This window comes from Chaetura pelagica, unplaced genomic scaffold (genome assembly GCF_000747805.2).
Source record: "Chaetura pelagica isolate M959 unplaced genomic scaffold, ChaPel_1.0 scaffold308, whole genome shotgun sequence".
NCBI lineage: Eukaryota > Metazoa > Chordata > Aves > Apodiformes > Apodidae > Chaetura > Chaetura pelagica.
Window position 1 is genome coordinate 1,969,390 of NW_009954442.1, and position 14,171 is coordinate 1,983,560.

Sequence of the window (14,171 nt, forward strand, 5' to 3'; positions counted from 1 at the left end):
AAAAGAGTAAATTCTTCAAATTCACATTTCATGAATGGTAGCTGTGTGTGGAGAGCCTTTGGTTCTGCTGACCAATATAAAAACTGGGGAACCTCTGTAGCTTCTAACACTGGTTCCTATCCATTAAGTTATTTAGTGTGATTACCTGAAATGACATAAAGTCATAGAATCTTAGAATAATTTTGTTTGGGAAAGATCTTTAAGATCATCGAGTCCAACCGTTAACCCAGCACTGCCAAGTCTACTACTAGACCATGTTCCTAAGGACCACATTTCTTGAATACCTCCAGGGGTGGTGACTCCACCACTTCCCTAGGCAGCCTTTTCCAGTCTTTGACAACCCTTTTGGTGAAGAAATTTTTCCTAGTATTCTATATAATCCTCTCCTGGCACAACTTGAGGACATTTCCTGTTGTCTTATTGCTTATTATTGGGGAGAAGAGACCAACACAAACTTTGTCTTGCAACCTCTGTGTATGCCATGCTTTTCCTAGTGTTGGTACCCAATTTGGTGGTCTATGAAAATGGTATAAAACATCTCAGTGAGCCTTGGCTGACTTTTATCCTCTCAGGAGATCTCATCCTTGTACCTACCTTATTTACTGATCCATGCTTTCCTTTTCCGTAGACAAACAGGAAGCAGGAAGAGAGAGGGTGAGAGCTATCCCAGCTCCAGCCATCACCATAATCTTAACCTTGTGAATCAAAGCATGGGGGCTGAAATTAAGTATTCCCCATTCTGCTTGGTTTGGTTAGTGTATATATAGTGTAAAAGTGCATGTTGCACTTTTCACTGTCATGACTTCCTAGTATAAGCCAGTATTCTTAAGTTGTAAAGAAGCAGTCCTCAGACATTTACAATGCCACCAACATAATTTGTTGAGTGACTGTCACAAAAAGCATACAGAAAGTTCTGCGGTGCTTTTTCATACATCTAGTGAGACATCTGATAATCTGTCACTGGTTGCTTTCCCACAGTGTGATGGAATTGATATATTCACTAAGACAATGGTATGAGCTACTTAAGCAGTTCTTGAGTGGGCCTCAAGTGGGCCTTATTTAAGTGGGTATAAAAATTTGTGCTTATGAAAACTTAAGCAGCATAAATCACTCAGGCAAAATCAAATAATAATGTCCAATCTGCTAATGTTTTGATTTCACTGATGGGTACCAACCTACTAGCAACACTGCTAAACAGTACCTCTAGATCTTCTTCCCTTGGAGTGAAAGATCAAAACAGCTAGTAGCTGAAACAAAATTTGTTTTAAAAAGAAAACTCTGTTGCACTATATTGCTTTCATTATTTCATAATTTTATGTTTAAATGTAGAAAGTATGTAAATGATCATTATCTCTCATATTCCCTTCCTGCTTAGTGACAAGAAAACAAATTAAAATTGTGCTTGGGAGGAATAGCTTAACAAAGCCAATTTTATTATGCAGATGAATTGTAGGTGTTGAAATCTGCATTTTTTGAAATTGTTAGCAAGCTTTTTTCCAAAGCTTTCTTTCTCTTTCTAGGTGTGTATATCACACATTATATTTAGAGAACTAACCAGCCTTAAGGAACTAAGTTGTTTTAAGTAAATTTGTCATGGCCGTACATTTTTCTCAGGAAGTAATTACTTCTTTTTTGGTTTAAATTTTGAGTTTAAAGTCTAAAATTTTTTAAAAGGCAAGTAGATAATTTCCTCAGCATCTATTGAATGGAATTACGCTTTTTTTAAGAATGTCATGATGAGTGAATATCTTAATAAGAATTAAGAATTTGAATAAGAATTAAATATATCTTCCTTCTCTCTTTATTCCCGTATTAATCATTCGGTTCTGTGCTTGTAGTCCACTAGTTTATTTCACTAAAGAGGTTGGTTGTGGGTCAAAACAAGCCATCTAGAACAGTTTGGATGCTTCATTCTTCAGACATGGCTTGTTTATGACAAAATGGTTCTTCTAGTTTGCTCATAATATGGAAGGCAAGACATCATTTTTTGGAACACTCACTGTTAGCATTCTTACCTAGCAAAACCAAACCAAACCAAACCAAAAATCACCTCCTTTACCCAATAATCTTCCATTTTTTTTTTATGGCATTTTGACCTATATGTTCTCAGAGATATTTTTCAAATTAGGAATGTAAACCAGTTGTTATAGTAGAGCCTTTTTAAAGCAGCATAGAGACTATGAGACAACCATATGTAACGTTGCAGAAAAGTAACCTTAACTCTTGTTTATATGGTTGAAGTGAAGCAATGGGAGAAGAAAAGTCCTGGCTTTGGTATGAGAAAAGTTGTTTCTAGTATGAAAAAGTAAACATCTATTATCAGCACTAGTAAATTATTAGTTGAATGTTTAAGGCTTGATAACAGATATTCCAGATATTTGCTATGAAATCAGGGGGGGAAAAAATTAAAAAATAAGTGTATAACTTTTAAAGACTCTATCTTTTATATAAACTACGACACACTAGAGTGTGCTATGTCACACTAGAATGACACGTATGCGGGCTTATAACATGTTGTACATTATAAAGCTAGAGGATGTTTTAATTCACAATCTGAAACCTTGCTGTCTCACCAAGAAATTGTCACACTTCACCTGTTTCAGTTTTTCAGTTTATTTTTAGCAGTTTTTATACAAGTTATTTCAGTTGCTGACTTAAACAATTTGTTCCATAGCTCAGCCCCCTCATTATTTGTAAAGAAATCATAAAAGTTAGGAACCTGAAAATTATAGTGAAAATTGGATTTTTCTTTTGAGCAGCTGCTCTCCACAAATGTGGAAAGATTGTTAGAAGTGAATAGCATAACTTTCTAACAAACTGTAGGCAGGTTTGATGTCCGAATCTCATCTTTCCATTACTGTACTGTCACCAACTATTATTATGTTGGTACTCATAGATCTACGAAAGAAAAGAAAAAAAAAAAAAAAAAGGTAACTTTTGTGGTTAAAGATTTATTTGTGCAGTCATGGATGTCAGTGGTCCTTCTTCATTGTTGATTCACTCATGTCGAATTACATTTATTATTAAACATATTTCTTGATTAACAGTGGTCTATAATGTTTTGCAGAATACCTTTACAAAGCAGCTCAGTAAATGAGAGTAAGGGGAAATTATAAGAAAAAGATAACAAGTGTTTATTAAAAACAGTAAATCCTTTTACTGTAGCTGCCTCTCTAAGTTTCTGTACTGGTAATGTTGGTGACTTGACTGGGACTAGATAGATTTCTATTTAATTTATTTTGAAAATTACTTTTATTTCTGTATTACCCATTTTTACATAGCACATTTATTTCAGTGAGCTGACATTCTGAATCACAGGTATCTGATTTGTTGTGCATCCACAAGCGTGCCACTATGAACAAGTTTTTGTTCCCCATGGTTGTTATAATATCTTCTAATGATTTCTTAGTTTTCTGTTGAGGATCCAGTCCTACAACATTTCATATCTGGCTGGATTTGTAGAAGTTTTTATAACTAATTGCTTCTGATGTTGTTTTGAGTTTGGGGATTTTTTGGCTTTTCAGCTAATGTTTTAAAATTATTATTTTTTTCCCCCAACATTTATCAGCCTTTTAATTTGTATTCATCAAAGCACTTATCTTCCTATCATATTTAGTTGTGGATTTTATTACCCACAAAATCAATTTTTGTGATCAGTGCAGTACTTTTTTGAATTTTATAATTCTTTAAATGGAGCTCAACTATTGCTGTTTACTTTCATACTACAGAATCACAGAATGGCCCAGGGATAATTTATTTTAGTAGGTACTTTCATCCAAGTTTCTATCATGGTTTGTATATGTGTGTGTAATGTGGGTTCTCTATGGAACATATTTTGACTAAGTCTGTAAGATTATATAAATTGGTAAAATTTTACCAATGAACATTGTAACAATCTTACAACAATTTTAATGTATATAATTTTACCAAATAAAATAGAACATTGTTTGGGTAAGGTTCTCAGGCATTTTGTATTACACTAAAGAAATATTGTATTAATTTGAGGTTGTTTTTTTCCTTTAATCTCAGTCATTACCTTTCTAAAACTAGGAAAAAAAAAATAAAAAATCTGTTCTGTAATTACATAGTATTGGCTCCTGACAGGCCCAAGAATCTTAATATCCTTTTACAGTATAAGGGTTTCAAGATGTCCTTCTTGACCTTTCAAAAATACACATTAGTACATCTGGCAGAAAGAAATTGTATTCAGATTAAATGGCAAGGGGAAGTGTGTTCTCACATTCCATATAGCAACAAGATTCTTGTGTCCCTGAGGAAACAGCAGAGCTAGTAAGACTCACTTTAAAGAGGCATTGTTATTTGTCCTGAATGTCCAGTTCAGGAATTGCCAGTGGGTCTTTTGGGTAAATCATTCTGTACAGCACTGAGGTATACATCTCTTCCATTCTCTCATTTTGATACTGAGCAAATCTTTACTGAGCAGTCCTTAGCTATTGCTTTGTTTCTGACTAGATTTCATACAGCAGAAGTTTTTTCCATGATATAAACATAGCATTTAATATCTGGTTGGAGACTCAGGCTGGATCAAATTAATCGTTCTCCTGTTCAGTATATCAAATATAAAAATTATATTCAGGAAACTTCAGGGAACAGCTTAGAGTCACTGTTGGTGTAAGACCTTAGAATCACGTCATGTGCTTTTCCTCTTCTAAACAGTTTCTGGGTAAGGGAAGGAGAGAGAAAGGGAAATACTACTTTGGAGACCACACAATTATGTGAGCATGTTGTACGTGTTTTATTGTTCCTTCTGAACAGTCCATTTTGGCAATATGTATAATGCAATTGTTGTTAAGCTGCATTGGGACTGCTTTTAGTGTTGTAAAATTCATGTCACTCATTAACTTGTCTTCCTAGAAAATGGAGTTTTGAAGGCACAGAGATATCCAGAGGTAGCAACTGCATCAGTAGATTTTATTTCTTTTTCATGAGTGCTTTCACCAAGGAGAGACTTCTAATGAGAAATTTGTTCTTCCTTTAATTATGCAAGCTGCTGCTTTAACTGCATGTCTCTGTTTGCAATCCAGTCAGTATACAAGTGAAAAAATACCATCCAAACTTTGTGTTATGAGTTTAGAAAGCCAGTTGTAATAGATCATCAAAACACTTCTGACACAGAAGTTAAAGGCAAGAATTTTACTGGATGTAGCTAGACATGTATCGTGAAAATTACCTTTTCTTCTAAAGAGTTTGTAACTGAACAAAAATGAAACTCTGTGGAGCTTTTAGCTTGCTTTTGATGATACATGCAGTAGTTACCAGAAGTGATGTTCTCACACACTTTTTTCTGTCTTATTGAACTTAAAATTATATTAGGCCTTTAACTATCACCTTCAATTTGGTGAAATTATGTGTATGTAATCTCAGGTTTGGCCAAGTTTAAGATCAAACTCTGCAGGTCTCTTCCATCTTATGCAGCCAGTGACTAACAACATGTTAAATTTTTTAAAATAAAAGAGTTTCAAGAGGAGAGGGGAAACTTTTAAGACAATAAAATACTGGCAGACTTTTAAGATAATAAAATAGTCAAGACATAGTAAGCAGCCAGGTGAGCATGCTCACAGGTTATCTAACCACTATCCACATAAAAAGCCTGAAAAATAAAAATCCTCTGCTGATCTTTGTTGTCAGCTTGATAGCTGATATACTGTACCTGCTAGCTATCTAGCAACATACTGCCCTGTGCTGGTGACCCAAAGCTGCAGGCAGAAAAATGTAATTTGTTCATAATTTGTTAATAAATACTGCTACTTCTAGCTCTTTAAACTGGGAAATCTAACAAACATCTTTTCTTGAAGCTACATGATAGGGACTAAAAGTTGCTACATTTGATCAATGTCTTTCAAATACATTCTTGGATGCTTCTTCTGGCATACATGGTCTTCTATCTTACACATCATCTTCTCAACAGCTCTACATGCTTTTTTTTTCTTTGTTTTATTTTTGTGTTTGTGTGCAACTAGGCAATACTACAGGATCTGGAACAAAGACGTCCCCAGCTGGATGAACTAATAACTGCTGCACAAAATCTAAAAAACAAGACCAGCAATCAAGAGGCCAGAACAATTATTACTGACCGCAGTAAGTGGTGATTCTGCTGTAATATGGTGTTTCAGTAAATATGGAACATGTTGTAATAAGTATACCATTTTCCACACATTTTTTGAATGAGGAGAGTTCAATCAGAAGACAATTCTTACACAAATCTTCCAAACTGTATATAGAAGTAATGCAAGTGAAAGTCAGTGATCATATATTTCTGATTTTCCACCTCAGTTTCATATTACTTGTTTTTATAGTGGAAGCACTTCATAGAAAATATAGAGTGTGATCACTATAGATAACAAGGAAGATTCTTTAGCAAGGAGGAAAAAGAAAGAATTAACAGAGTATAGTCATAGGCTTACAAGAACCTTCCAATACCATCCCCCTAGTACAGCTGCAGCCTCTTCTTTCATCTTCCATCAGTCAATGCAGAAATCTGATCATGCTCTATACTTTTCTAGATTTAACAAATTAGGAGTATCTAAGGTGAAAATATTAGCAGATTAAGTTTCAGAATAGGTCTGAATAAGATGTACTGTTGTCTTGTCACCTTTGGATGCTTGCATGTCCTTCCGCCCTTTGCTATAGGATGAAGCACGCTCTCAAGGTCATGCTGTAAGAACATGCCGTAAGAACTCTGTGGTGGACTGTCATATATCTTCAGTTAATATTTTTTAATACTCACGACTAAAAACAACAAAAAATAATTTCTTATGGTCCTAGAGGTCCCCTGGGGAGCTTAGAGAAGACCCAGGCCAAATGCTTTGTGTTTGAACACAGCCATTTCACTTTAGCTGGATGCAAGCTGATAAAGTATGGGCTTGGTGATCAGGTAGAGAGGTGGATCAAGAACTGGTTGAAAGGAAGAAGCCAGAGTTGTAGTCAATGGGACAGAATCTAGTTGGAGGTCTGTGACTAGTGGAATCCCTCAGGGGTCGGTACTGGGATGGGTGTTGTTCAGTATCTTCATCAACAACATGGATGAGGGTATAGAATGTACCCTCAGCAAGTTTGCTGATGACACTAAGCTGGGAGGAGTGGCTGACACACCAGAAGGCTGTGCTGCCATTCAACGAGACCTAGACAGGCTGGAGAGCTGGGTGGGGAGAAACCTGATGAAGTTCAACAAGGGCAAGTGTAGAGTTTTGCACCTGGGGAAGAACAGCCCCATGCACCAGTACAGGCTGGGGGCTGACCTGCTGTAGAGCAGTGTAGGAGAAAGGGAGCTGGGGCTCCTGGTGGACAGGAGGATGACCATGAGCCAGCAATGTGCCCTTGTGGCCAAGAAGGCCAATGGCATCCTGGGGTGCATTAGAAAGGGTGTGGTTAGTAGGTCAACAGAGGTTCTCCTCCCCCTCTATTCTGCATTGGTGAGGCTGCATCTGGAGTATTGTGTCCAGTTCTGGGCCCCTCAGTTCCAGAAGGACAGGGAACTGCTTGAAAGAGTCCAGCACAGAGCCAGAAAGATGATTAAGGGAGTGGAACATCTCCCTTATGAAGAAAGGCTGAGGGAGCTGGGCCTCTTTAGCTTGGAGAAGAGGAGGCAGAGGGGTGACCTCATCAATGTTTACAAATATGTTAAGGGTAAGTGTCAGGAAGATGGAGCCAGGCTTTTATCAGTGATGTCTAGTGATAGGACAAGAAGCAATGGGTGCAAACGGGAACACAGGAGGCTCCACGTAAACATCAAAATAAATCTTTTTTACTGTAAGAGTGACAGAGCACTGGAACAGGCTGCCCAGAGAGGTTATGGAGTCTCCTTCACTGGAAACATTCAAAACCCGCCTGGACACGTTCCTGTGTGATGTGCTCTGGGTGACCCTGCTCTGGCAGGGGGGCTGGACTAGATGATCTTTTGAGGTCCCTTCCAACCCCTAGGATTCTGTGATTCTGTGATTCTGTGCATCTAGGCCTGGAGACCAGGAATTTCTCCCTGAAACTAATGACTGTAAAGGTATATACATAGGCTAAACTTCTCCATCACCATAATAAAAAAAAATAAAATCCATCTGGTAAATGCTTTCTGTAATATGTTAAAATCACATTGCATGTTTGGACTGCATGGTTGCTAGTAGCACATTCAGATACTATTTAGACTGTATCCTATGTTAAATAACATTATTTAACTTGAAATGTATTATTGAGAGAGAAAATGTATTTATTTTATTTGACTTTTGAGAATAAATGGATATAGCTTGTGTGTTAGATAAGAACCTGTTCCTGTTTAACATGCTGTCACTATCTGATTAGGGCAACCCAGGGAGATTCAGATTGGACCCCCTTGCTTTCTAAACTTCTCAGAAAGGAGCATAGGTACAACTCAGACCTGGCCCTTCCAGGAAGAGGTATTAAAACATCACTGCCTGAGAAAATGCTCAAACATCCAATACCCCTTGATTGGTGAAATGACACTCAATGTCTGTATTTGAATATTAGGTTTAATAAAATCTATAGAAGGAATACTGATACTTCAATTATTATCTCAGGCTGTGCAATCATGAAGACTGATTTTTTAGATCAGAAGTCAAAATGCATATATGTTCAAGCTGCATGACCTGAGGAAAAATCATGGTTAGGCCTTGCATTACTTAATTATTTTAAAAAGGAAGAGAGAGAAAAAAGAGTAGAAGAAAAATTAGAGAGACAGAGAACAGAAAATCCTGAGTCCTGGACCCAGCATTGGACCAGCCAATTTGGTGTTGGTGTCAGTGAGGCTCCCAAAGCTCACCATTGCAGCCCCTTTTTATAGGCCTAGTTGCCTTGTTTCACAAAGATGAGTAAGCATGATTGAGTCATAAGACTGAGCAGTTGGAGTGGACCTCTGCCCTCTCTGCCCCTTGGTGGTTGTGGTTAACTTCAGTTATGCCTTAGGCCATATATGAGCTATCATAGTTGTTCCTCCTCTCAGGCAGACCTTTGAAGGGCTACAATGGGGTTTCAACACCAGTTTCACAAGTGTACAGAGCTCGTCCCTCACACATGTAAATTAATTTTAGAAACCCATACACAGTTGAATTTAGATGAAGTGTGTGTATATACCTTCTTTAACTTTACAGTGCTTATTCAAAGCCAACATACGCAGTACTCCCATCAGTATTTTCTACTATGTTTTAATTTTTAATTTTGAGGCAAGTTTTTTTAAGGTAAGAACAGTAAACTTTACAGGAAATGCAACTGTAATTCCTATACGCCCTCATGTGAATTACACACATGACTAAATTCTGTTCTGTTGGAAAACTGCACTTTACATTAATTGATATTGCCTTCTGAGGTAGGTTAAATGCTTCTTTCTCATACAGCAAAAAAAGGAAAGCAAGCTGTCAGACAGTATAATGAATAAGTATGTGGTAGCACAACAACATTAAAGCTTCCATCTGTGGCAGGCAGTGTGGTGAATATATTTTACATGCTTTCTTAGTTTTTAACTATAAGAATGCCTAAAATGACTAGCTTATTTTGAACTTAAAGTATACAAGATTATTTTTTGCTGTGATTTAGTGATTAATTTTCTGTTGAAACTGTCAATATCATTGACTGGAAAAGTGCAACTTCAAATGCAGCCGTTAAAAGCCATGTCCCTTTATGTTCTCTCAATTACATCTTGCTGTAGTATAGTATCTTCTAACGTCATCCTATTGTTGCTAATTACATAATTTTCAAGTAAGCAAAATATTTTTTGGTTAGAAATATACAGAGTCTGAAATGGAGGGAAATAAAGTATGATCAGAACCATTTTTGGTCCAGTCTTCTGAGGCAGCAAACTAGATTCATGAAGGTTTGTTTCATAGTTGGTTAGTTTATATTTTTATAATCATAGCTAGTACTAACCACTATTGAAGATGTATTTATTACTTTTAAGTTTTAAGGAGATTATAATATTTATATGGAAAAAAATGGTAGAACTTTACAATGTAACGCAAGGTTTTTCTGAATATATGCCAAATGTGGCATACTGTCACCTTAAGTACTTCTTTAACAGAAAAATAGTAATTTTTATATTTTTAATTGCATTATGTTTTTTTCCTCTGTCTGTTGTATGAAGAAGCTGGAGATTGCTCTATTTGGTTTGAATTAGGCCTGCTAAATACATATATAGACAATATTCACTTGTGCTTGCTGCAGCTGCTGTGGAGGTAGTTCATCCCTCCCACCCCTTCATAGTTCTACGCTGTCCTGAACATGGGAAGACTCCTTATCCCCAACACAGCTGGGAGGCTGCCCTCTAACTTTGTGTTCTCTAACACAGCTCCTCTGAAGCCTGCTGTGCTGTACAGTGCTCTCATGTAGTGCTGTTGTTTTTCCTTGCAGTCCAGCACATGTTGAGCCCAGCCTACTGCACCCAGGTTGTTGTCCCCAAGTCCATCTCCAGGAATCTTGCTTGCAGCCAGAGCTGGATCCCGGGCTGGAGAACCTGTTCCACTTGCTAAGGCCTGTGTATTCTCCATGCCCCTAGAGAGCATTTGGTCTATTTGGACCTTGCACCAGAGTCTTGCTGCAGGTCGTCCCTGACTATCTCACCAGCAGACTGTTCCCCATTTCCTGAGGCTTTTTCCCTTTTCATAGATACAAATAGATTATGTCTTGTCTTATGCTATGTCTTAGCAGTTATGACTACTGATTCAAGTCTATGCAGTTTTGTTACCTCAGCATCAGCACTGTAACATTCATGCTCCTTTCCAGGAGCTGTGTACCACTCTCATATGCAGCCTCCTGTAATGTCACACTCTCAGGTGCCAAGTGCATGGGATTCCGTCATGAGGGAAAGGGAGTGCAGGGCTCCACTGCTTTTGTCTGTCATGTAGGAGCTCATAGACTTGGCTGTATCTAGTGACTACCTCTTCCCAGGCTGAAGCACAGGATCCCACACTTTCAGAAGTAAAATACTGAGAAGATGCACTTATTTGTATGAATATTTTGTTCATTGCCCTTTTGCTATCAAGATGCTAGTGAAAAAATCTAGCACAATCATCTGGCCAATATCACTGAACAAACCTAGTATAAATAGTAAATGAGACTAGTAGGTGCTCTGCAAAAGAGATGTATTATTGGTCACAGGATGGGTCAGCATGTCATCAACTGGAATTAAAACTGAAGGCTGTGGCTTCTGTGCTAACACTGGTAACTCCTAAGTCTTTCTGCATACAGAAATATGTATGTTATGTTCATTAAAGTCTAACTTGGAATTATATTTAGAAAACATTATTGCCTTTTTAAACTATTTATAAAAACAACCAAGCTAAACATTTTTTACAAAATCAAACAAAAGACATTTGTTAGAGATTCTCTATGAAGAATTGCAAAAAAAAGTCAATGATCATGAGATTATTTTTCAACAGAATTATCATAGTGTTGTATAGTCTTTCTTTACGAAATAAAACCGGGATGTAAAAATAAGCTCACACAATTGAGTTATTTCCTTTGAACTTTTTTTTTCCTACCCTTACTTCTCTATCTGTATGAAATTGCAAATGCTATGCTCATAAAAAGAGCTTGGCTCTATAAAGTAAAGCTTGTATTATGATTATACAATGTTATATTCAAATATCTATTTTATGTAAATCATAGATTGTTTACAAATTCTACATTAGAGAACACAGAAGGATAATAATTACATTTAGTCTTGAGGAAAAGTTCTGGGGAAAAAGCAAGATACCTCACTGCTCTTTTAATGCCCTTGGTAAAGCATTCTGTTATAACAGAACCATATGCTGCACAATAAAGTTTTTCTTTACATAACACATCACAGCTCCAAAACACTTTGCTTTACTGCTGATGAAAATGTTGCTTGTTTAAATTTAATGAGTTTATAAGCAACCTGGAATATAATAAAGTAATTAAACATAGAAAATTCCATTTATTTTCCTTCAGGTCCTATGTATGGAATATATAAACCCGGTAACAAGTCAATAAAGAAATATACTGAGAGATAATAAAAACAGATTTACAGTCTTAGAATCAGAAATACCAAAGTAATTACAAAGGCTGTGTTAGATCTTGCTAGATCCTGGAAATGTAAGAAACTTTAAATAGCAGACCTTACTGCTGCTGTGTTCACACATATGCAAAAGATAATGTTGAAAAACCTTTACTTTGGTTTTACTTTGCTAGTAATTTACATCTCAATTTTGTAATGTGGTTTCTGGCTGTGTAAGCAACAGCAGAGGTATGAAAATAAATATTTATAAGACTCTATGAAGAAATAATCTCTTTCTGACCAAAGAATCTCCCTTTCAAGATCATTAGAAGCCAAAGTAATACACATCTTTCTTCACTTGTGTGATATGTACTGAACTCTCAAAATATCATTTGACAGGTTAATTAATTTATATTACATAAAATGCATAAATAATAGCAATTAATACAAACATTTCAATGAAGATTATTTTGATCAAGAATTACACATTGGGACCAAGTTATTACTTCTGAAATTTTATTTGGTTTATTTTATTTGGTTTTTAAAACCAAGGACACAAAGGTATGAATAATTTATAGAGGATGTCTTCAGAAATGTTATTTTCTGTTTGCTTGTTTTAATTTGTTTTCTTAAAAAAAGAAAAGCTATATGTTATAATTGTCTGTTAGGAGAGCTGCACTTGAATGAATCTAAAAAGAGTATGAGTTTCTCTGTGCCACTCCATAAAAGTGCCTTTATTGAATGGTTTGCTGTATTTGACAGTTTTATGGTAAAATCATCAACTTGTCATCACTTTCACAACAAAATGTATGGAAACTCACAGTGAACAGCTATACTGTTGTCCTCGACATTGTAATACACAGTGAATTACAGCTATACTGTTGTCCTCGACATTGTAATAAAATAGCTGTCCTCTCTGTACTGCCATCCATATCGTTTTCTCTTAGAGCTATTTGACTACAAATAAGGAGTTTACTGCTTGAAAGAAAACATATGGAAACAAACTGGACTTTTTCTTCCAGTAGTAAAACTCTTAGTTACCAAGACTGTAAAAGAAAAGTGTAGGAGAAAACTGTACTTTTTTACAGTTTGCTCAGTTATCTTGTTGATATATTTAAGCTCAATTATTGAATAAACCCCAGTATTCTATTATCTGGATTCCATATATTTCAATAACTTCTCAGGAACCTGAGTAATAGCTTTCTTTTGTCATAAAGATGCAAAGTTCATTAGTCATCCTGATGTACTTCTTTACAGCTGAAACCTTAGTTTACCTATGAAAACTCTATGCCATGGAAATGAAGGGAAAAAAAATAATTTGTTGTTAAAGAAATATCAATAACAAAATGCAACTCTAGCTCTGAAAGACACAATGTTACTGAGAAGAGTACCTCATTTGAAACACTTCCTTGGCACAGATTTGTGATTACAGGATTTGTAAGAAGTTATTGAACATAGTAAGAAAGAGTAAGATGCTCTTTTGGATCACTAGTGAGAATTGCCCTTTAAGAATGGGAAATAACATGCCCCAGAAATGTCTGAGTGACTGGGGAATTACAGTTATATATAATTTCTCAGGCTGTATATATTAGAAGCATATGACTCAGTGGACAAAGGGCAAGATCTAAATTGCCTCCTGCAAATGTTGTAGTGCTCCCCAAAAATATATGAGAATACCAGGTGACCTCTATTTCTGGTTATATTCTTGAGTAAAAGTGGCACAGCATTTTTGGCAGCCCGTGAGCTGCTAAGCGTATGAGGTGATGAGTGTTGGCAATTCACTCAGAGCTCACTTACCTTCTTAAGCCTGTGAAGAGAGTTAAATAATGACTAAGCTTTGTGTTGTGTGGCAAGTCAGGTGGAACATAGCTGACTAGTTCTAGACAGGGTACTTCTAAACAGATAAAGAGTGTTCTTCTAAGTTTTAAAATTCCTAGAAATATGTCTGTGTTGGAGGACAGACACCCTGAATTGCTGTGTTTGAGAGAGGCACTTAATTTTGCCCAAATCACAAATGTTACTAAGATTTTGTCATCCATTCTCCAAAATAGTTAGGAGAGCTAATTTTTTAAAAAGGCTGTCAATACTTTTAATTAGGTCCACGCAGAAAAGTAAAAAAAAAAAAAAAAAAAAAAAAAAAAAAAAAAAAAAAAAAAAAAAAAAAAAAAAAAAAAAAAAAAAAAAACCCTAAAAA

The 14,171-nt window shown here is 36.1% G+C and overlaps 1 protein-coding gene across 1 annotated transcript in view; it reads left to right on the forward strand.

Moving 5' to 3' along the window:
• DMD (dystrophin) overlaps nt 1-14,171 on the forward strand; it is a 909,379-nt gene that overhangs the window by 614,614 nt on the left and 280,594 nt on the right. Inside the window, exon 51 of the mRNA XM_010004489.1 lies at nt 5,982-6,099. Coding sequence (XP_010002791.1) covers nt 5,982-6,099 — 118 coding nt within the window. The remainder of the gene's footprint in view (nt 1-5,981; nt 6,100-14,171) is intronic.